This window comes from Balaenoptera physalus (genome assembly GCF_965194825.1).
Source record: "Balaenoptera physalus genome assembly, chromosome: 1".
In the NCBI taxonomy this organism is placed as follows: Eukaryota; Metazoa; Chordata; class Mammalia; order Artiodactyla; family Balaenopteridae; genus Balaenoptera; species Balaenoptera physalus.
Genome location: NC_138882.1, coordinates 160,072,770 through 160,080,853, shown reverse-complemented (window position 1 = coordinate 160,080,853; position 8,084 = coordinate 160,072,770). Strand labels below are relative to the sequence as shown.

The 8,084-nt window shown below is 45.9% G+C and overlaps 1 protein-coding gene across 1 annotated transcript; it reads left to right on the top strand.

Annotated features, from left to right (window-relative positions):
- Positions 1-6,023, top strand: KLF17 (KLF transcription factor 17). The gene is made up of 2 exons (XM_082455819.1): positions 1-3,118; positions 3,449-6,023. Exons 1-2 carry the CDS (start codon positions 2,272-2,274, stop codon positions 3,694-3,696), a joined length of 1,095 nt encoding a protein of 364 aa, XP_082311945.1. The 5' UTR covers positions 1-2,271; the 3' UTR covers positions 3,697-6,023.
- The last annotated feature ends 2,061 nt before the right edge of the window (positions 6,024-8,084 follow it).

Below are 8,084 nucleotides of genomic sequence, written 5' to 3'. Positions count from 1 at the left end.
AGAGAGAGAGAAACAGGTGCTAGTCCTTTTAAATACCCTGGAAGTCCTGTCATTTGGAGGAGGAGAGGTTTGTGACAATGGTAGTGGGAGATGCGACAATGGCTTCCCACCTCTCTCTGCTCATCATGATCAGAAGCAGCAATTAGTGATAACACAGATTACTCAATATTTGGAGCACAAGGTTTTCATTGCCCACTCTGGCTCCCACAGGTCCAGAAATGTGTGCACAGCTTCCTGGTATGGGACCTGGGGTGTCTTGGGATAGCCACTACCTACTTAAGAGCTGAAACCGACTGAAATTAACTGCAGTTTACCTTCCAAGCCTTCCCTTGGAAGTTACAAGCATTTAATTGACTCCATTGTTCCAAAGTAATTACAAAAGGCAAATTCTGCAGGTGTAATTGTTATCTTGGTGGGGACGTGGATTCCTGGTGCTTCCTACTCTATCATATTCCCTGGTGTCACTTCCTGTGTCCTTTTGACACAGTCCTAATAATCCTGGGAAGTTCCCTTATTTTCTGGCACAATAAGATGCACCAGGCTCACTTATTCATTCCTTCTTCCAGACTTGGAGTCAGGAAATACTCCAGGGATGATTCTTCCTTTTAGTAAGGAATGGAATTAAAGGCCAAAATCCGAGCATGAGGGGTTTGTGTTTGTATAAAATATTTCCTATTTAAATATAGTATTATTTTTTTAATATAGCATTATTTTTATTTCTGATTTTTATAATTTCACTTATGCTGAAAATCCTGATTTCTCACAGTATTGTTTTAAAACCATTTAATTATGAAAAATAGCACTCAAACAGAAAAGTGAATATAAGTACACAGCTTAATGGATTATTACAAAATAAAGACCTTTGAAGCATTGTTAGCACTGCAGAAGCCCCTACAGTTTCCCTTATTGCCCCCTTCCCTCCCCTCTAATATTACTCATAGCCTATTGTCTGGACATAACTTCTTTGAATTCCTCTATTTCTGCCCTTTGGTGTTCCTGTAATTGGTAAAAGCCGCAATTGCTTTCTTAAGTTTTGCTTTCTTTTCTTTTTTTTAAATTTGTGTTTGAATGTTGCTAAATTTTTCCTTGATCTTTTTTTAAAATAAATTTATTTATTTATTTGTCTATTTATTTATTTTTGGCTGCGTTGGGTCTTCGTTGCTGTGCTGTCTCTAGTTGTGGCGAGCGGGGGCTACTCTTCGTTGCAGTGCGCGGGCTTCTCATTGCTGTGGCTTCTCTTGTTGCGGAGCACAGGCTCTAGGCACACGGGCTTCAGTAGTTGTGGCTCGTGGGCTCAGTAGTTGTGGCTTGTGGGCTGTAGAGTGCAGGCTCAGTAGTTGTGGTGCATGGGCTTAGTTGCTCAGCGGCATGTGGGATCTTTGATGTTTCAGTATCTTCTATGGATACTGTATTTTACTCATGTTTTGGTTTTCATATTTGAATGGATTGGTCTTTTCTGAATCCTCTCAGATGGGAAATTATAGGGTAGTGTTCCCAGTTTCTCAGCTCAAGAACTCTCTCTCTACTGCTACAGTAATTGACAACTTTAAAAAATATGATTCTTGGATCCTGTCCTGTTTCAAGAAGTTCTACCACCAATCTCTTCTTTTTTCCCTTGACTTCCAAGACAATCCCCCACCCTTTTTAAAAGTGTTTTTAAAAGTATGCCTTTTTCTTTACCTCCTCCAATGTTTGATCTCACACCTGCCCACAACATTCCCACTCAGGTGAGAGCTTCTTCAGTAGGTAAATATTTGTGAATGGTTTTCTAAGTTTTGCCAAAGCCAAGACTGACTGAACCCTCCATTCTTCTTACCTTTATGGCTTTCTGAACCTGTTCTCCTGGTTTGGGATGATCTTTCACCCTCACACTTAAACATAATCTGGAATTTGAGGGTTTTCTCAGTTTTGCTGAAAGTACAGGTTGTAGAATGTTTTATTTGCTCTTTGTGCTTTTTTTGAAATAAAACCAAAAACATGCACTGCTCGGCACGTGGGATCTTAGTTCCCCAACCAGGGATGGAACCTGCACCCCATGCAGTGGAAGCACAGAGTCTTAACCACTGGACAGCCAGGAAAATCCCCCAGGCCTGCATTTTAGAAAGCCCAAACTGGAGAATGGCCTGGAGATAATGGGATATTTAGGCAAGAGATGATAGAGGCCTGGATTAAGGTGGCGTCTGGAAATGGGGAGAAGGGACATGTGGAACTGGAATTTGAGCTATGGTGAATTTCACCTGACTTTTTTTTTCTAAGGATACTGAGAAGTCAATGTCCATCTTGGACGTGTCTTCATCTCCCGGAAGCAGTGGAGTGCACACCTCTTGGAACCATGGCCCATCAGGCATTCAACACGTCCCTCAGTGCATAGAGCTGGAGACGATCTCCTTGGTCTCTGCTGAGCCACCCAGGCAGAACGCCAGTGAAATGGGGCCACACTTCAGTATGTTGCTGCCTGATCACGGTGTGAGCTACTGCCCCCAAGTGACTTTCACTCCTTCCCAGATGATTTACACTGAGGGAATGTCTCCTTCCCAGACAGGAATGATGATGTTCAAGGGGCCCCAGGCGATGCCCTTAGGAGAGCCCAGTATTCCAGGGATGGCCACGACCTTTGGTGGGAATCTAAGGATGTCCCCCAATGGGCCGCCAGTCTCACCTGCCAGTGGAATCCCAATGATGTCCCACGTCAGAATGCGAACAATGCCTTATTCTGACCTCCCAACAGTAACTTCTAATGGAGGCCCTTTAACACCTAAAACATTATTGGATCCAACCATGCCTTCCACTGAGGCCCTGGAAATGCTCCGCTCTTTGGATCAGATGGTGCCCCCTAGAAACCCCCACAACTATGGGATGCCCCCAGCTGGATCGCCATTATTGCTGGCTTTGGAATCCCAGGGCTCTTTTGTGAGCCAGCCAGTCTCCCAGGAAGACCCCTTCCTACCTAAGCAGCCCTTACCTGCTCCACGGAGAGCGGAGCAGTACCCCGGGGCCCAGGAAAGGGCTCCTAGGAGGAGATCCCCAGTTTCAAGGCCTTACCGCTGCGACTATGAGAACTGTGAAAAAGCTTATACTAAGCGCTCCCACCTCGTGAGTCACCAACGCAAACACACAGGTAAATGAGGCGTCAGACGGGTGGGGTGGGTGGAGAAATCTCTGGGCTTTAGATTTGTGGGGGACCCCTGGTTTGTAATGGTTTGGGATTAGCCCATCATCCTTCAAGCTTGGGATCAAGCTCTGTTGGCCCCACCAGCTTGCTTTCCCACAGTCCAGTATGACTGTGCCAAGATGGAGACTGCTGATGGTGCTGTCTCCTCACCACTGTCCTGTGTTTTTCCTTTTGCTTCCTCAACGTTGACTGCTCTGCTTCATAAAGTCAGACCCCTTCCTTCCTACCCGCTGGCCTATCCCTCTAAATTCCTTCTCTCCCTTGTCGTTCCCCCAGGTGAAAGGCCCTATAAATGCATGTGGGAAGCCTGTACTTGGTCCTTCTTCCGTTCTGATGAACTTAGAAGACATACTCGGATACACACCAAATACCGACCACATAAATGTGACCAGTGCGGCCGACAGTTCATGAGATCTGACCATCTCAGGCAACACCAAAGGACTCATATGCGGGTGCCAACATCCCCAGACCCGCTGGCTGACAGTGGACATATCGCTGGTCCTCCTCCTGCTCCTGGTCTTTAAGTCAGTCTGCTCTTCCCCTCATTTTGGCTTCTCTGCCCAGATACTGCCTGCGTCTGACCAGCTAGTCTCTTTGGTAGGTGTAGGTTTAGATGAAGACAGAAAGATTATAAGACAGTGTGGAAGCCCATATGAGCTCTGGACCTAGTCGGGGCCCCTCAAAAACTGTCTTGGATGTCCTCACATCTCTGGGGCCACCTACTTTTGTGCCAAGTTCAGCCACATGGCAAGGTGGAGCAAAGTAGAGATTGTGAGCTTTATAAAAAGCTCTTTATCTTACGTCACTCCCAGCTTGAAACCCTTTAGCGACTCTCCTTTGCCTGCTACATAAAATCAAAGTTCCTTATCTTGGTCTTTGACAGTTTCCAGAGACAGACTATGTTCAAATCCTGAATTTACCACTTACTAGCCATGTGACTTTGGGAAGGGTCTTTGATCATTATGCCAGGTTCCCTCTTCTGGTAAAAGAAAAACAGTATTGGACTGTTGTGAACACATCTTATGTACAAAATCAGATTCTGTCCGGCACTCACCAACCTCATGCCCAGAGTTTGTCTCCTCCCATCATTTCCAGACTTGGGTGGAATGCCCCCACAAGACATGGGATCTGGCACCTCAAGTAGCCACTAGGAACCCAGGAATGTGGAAGAATTAGTGCTCCTGGGGTAACATTTGACTAATGGGAGATGGGAGAAATCCAGGCCAATAAATTCCCTCTTCTTCCCTCCCTTCCCTGAACTGGTCTGGTGCAAGACACCATTTCTCCCAATGGGGAGACCTCCCAAGTAGCCAGCGGACACACCTTCTGTGCCTCTTCCAAGCTTGTCATGAAGCAGACTCAACCTGCTATCACCTGGCATTGCCTCCCATTCTCTTGCGTCGAGTCCCTTTTCTCACTCTCAGTGCCCTGTATTTGCATCACCCAAATAAAACATCGGTACTTAGTTCTTGTTCTAGGCTCTGTTTTCTAGGTAACTTGGGGTTGGAAGACATTAGACTGGGGCAGAGAAGGATGAACCGCACTGTAACCTTCCCTCTTCCCCCCACCAAGCCCAGGTACCTGGACTACTAAATATCAGCTATTAAAAGGCCTGTTCTGTCCTGCCCCTCTCCTAGGATTGAGGGCCTAATGACTCCCCTGGAAACTCAGCCACAGGTAGTTCAGAACCTCATTCCTGGATTTCTCAGCCAGCTGTTTTACTGACCAGCAAACTAATAGAAAGGAACTTGCCTAAGTTCTCAAGTGGCAGAGTTGGGATCCCAACCAGGATCTGTCCACTTCAGAAGTAGATCTCTTACCTTAGAGATAATGTCTTCTACAGGTGTCTCCTGGGCCCAGTCTGGTGCCCAGCACTATCAGGTGATGGCCACAGTGAAATGAATCACATCTGGTTCCTGTGGCCCAGGGACCATCTTGGTCTAGGGGTTGAGAGGTCCACCTTGGTGCAGTGGCCATGGAGAGGAGGAGCACCTGAAGGGGAAGGTCAGAATTTCTGGAGGAGGTGACCCTTGAGCTCAGTAAGCAAGGGTATGTAACATCTAGTAATCCCTTTATGTTGAAATAAACTGAGCAGATGAATCAAGAGAAAAGAGAATTCCAGGCAGAGAGAAGCTGGATCTGGCAGATGCTCCCAGGAGAGTCAGTCTGCAGACTTCCATTCATTCGACAAATGTTCTTCAACCCATGATACAGAGAGCACCATGGCTGTCGGGACAACTCATGGTGAGGGGCACGGAGACAACGAAAGTGTGTGTCGGGGAAGAAAGACTTCTCAAGGAGATGCCTGAGTCAGACCTAACAGGTTTATGGGGGTTAGCTGGACCTCCCATTTCCTGGACATCTACCTTTAGTCATGCCTTGTGCTGGACACTAAACACTCAGAGAGCATGACAGTGCCTTGGGGCACGGCAGAAAGATCACAACAAAAATTCCTGAAAGCGCTCAATGCTGCCAAGGAGAAGAGCCAAACCTCTGTGGACTCAAACTTATTCTGGGTGTCTGGGGGAGTCTCATGGCCTTGGCTGTGCCTGCCCCTCCCACCTCCACCCTGACCCTGTCCTGCAGGGCCACCTTGGTCCATTTCCTTAGTGGCCCCAGCATACCTGGGCCTGGCATCCCGGTGGCTTCCACCCAAATTGTGAGCCAGGGGAGTGGATATGATTAAAAAATGGTGGCAGGGGGCTCTCTTTTGTGACCCAATTACTGGCCCCAGGGACAGCAGTCTGAAGTATCCAAAGTCTCTTTCGTTCCCACCTGAGCACTAGGTCCCTTCTATGGAGCGGGGCATCTTAGGCCCAGTGGGCCAGGGCTGGTCTCTGTCCGCCACCCATCTTGCTCACATGCAGCCCTGCTGGTAGGTCAGGTTGCTTGTTGGGATGCAAGAGGGGTCTGTTGGTGACCCATCACTTTCACTGAGGAATGGAAGTGGGTAGGAACCAGAGTGGCAAGGGTGCGCCATGTATGCTGCAGTGGCAGGCAAAACAGGCCCCCACCCCTTGGAGGTCACAAACTAGTGGAGGAGGGACATAGGAAATGTACAGCATGCTGTGAGGACAAATATATCTATCTGGAGTTTACTATAGTAGGCCAAAAGAGTTAGGAAGGCATTTCTTAGGAAGAGTAATTTGAGCTCAGAGTTAAGGATTACCTAGGAGTTAGGCAGATAAAGGAGGTGAGGAAAGTCAGTCTATCCTTTATCCAGTGATTACCCTATGGCAGGCATGGCTAAACATTTCCCGTGTTATCTTGGTTTCAACACAAGGCAGGATAATGGGTGGGTAAGACATTGGGGGCTCTCAAGACTAGAAGATTTTAATTCTGCCTTTGCCATAAGTGACTGTGTGGCCTTGGGCAAATTAGTTATCTCTGCTTCAGATAGCAGTGGGGCCAGATTAGTAGATTCAAGCTCAAGAGAGAAGATTAGTCCCATTCAAAAATGGTTTCTTTGACTTGTTTAAGGGAGAGGGAGGTGTTTTGGTACTCCAGGTGGGAGTGGAAGGTGGCTTGGACCAGGTTATGGAAGTAGAGGTGGAGGGTAGTAGATTTAGGAGAGACAATTAACCCTAATCCAATGAATTAATCCAGTTAATTCATTGGATTAGGTCCGTGAGGGAGTAGTCAGGATGACACCCAGGTTTCTGGCTTGTGTGATAAATAAGGAGAACCAGATGGAATTCATTAACTTATTTATTTTTATTGTGATATCTAATGTGTGCAAAAAATCTTTTGTATATGTACAACTTAATAATAAAAACACTTATTTGCCTTTTATAACACTTGAGAAGAACTTTGAGTTCCCTTCTCATCACATTCCTTGTCCTCAGCAGAGGTAACCACTATCTTGAATTTTTAATCTTGTCTTTGCTTTTCTTTGTTGTTTTTACCCTATATGTATCTATTCTTTTTTTTTTTTTTTTAATTATTTATCTATTTATTTATTTATGGCTGTGTTGGGTCTTTGTTTCTGTGCGAGGGCTTTTCTCTAGTTGCAGCAAGCGGGGGCCACGCTTCGTCACGGTGCGCGGGCCTCTCACTATTGCGGCCTCTCTTGTTGCAAAGCACAGGCTCCAGACGCGCAGGCTCAGTAGTTGTGGCTCATGGGCCTAGTTGCTCTGCGGCATGTGGGATCTTCCCAGACCAGGGCTCGAACCCGTGTCCCCTGCATTGGCAGGCAGATTCTCAACCACTGTGCCACCAGGGAAGCCCCTATGTATCTATTCTTAAGCATATAATGATTGGTTTTATGTGGTTTTGAATTTTGTGTTTATTCTATTTGGGGTTTGTTGAACTCGTCAATCTGTAGTTTTATAGTCTTAATAAAATTTGGAAAAATTTTGGCCACGTTTTGTCAATTTTTTGTCCCCACCCCTTCTCCTTCTGACACACAATCTGTGCATATAAACAGAGCTCTTGATATTGTCCCATAGATCACTAATACTCAATATTTTTCTATCATTTTTTCCCCTGCTTCATTTTAGATGTCTTCAAGCTAACTGATCTTTTCTTCTGCAGATTAGAATTTGCTATCAGTTCCATCCAGTATGTTTTTCACATACCTATTTTTTTCTCTTCTTCTTCTTTTGGCTGCGCTGCACAGCTTGCAGGATCTTACTTCCCCCACCAGGGATTGAACCCACACCCTTGGCAGTGAAAGCACGGAGTCCTAACCACCCGACCGCCAGGGAATTCCCTCAAATACTGTATTTTTCATTTCTAGAAATTCGATCTGGATCTTTTAAAATATCTTCCATTTCTCTTCTTAACATTCTCATGTTTGCCTCTACTTTCTTGAACATATGAAGCATAGATACAGTAGCTGTTTTAATGCCTTCAGATGTTAATTTCCATTGTGTCTGTCCTTTCTGAGTCTGTATCAGTAGATTGATGTTTC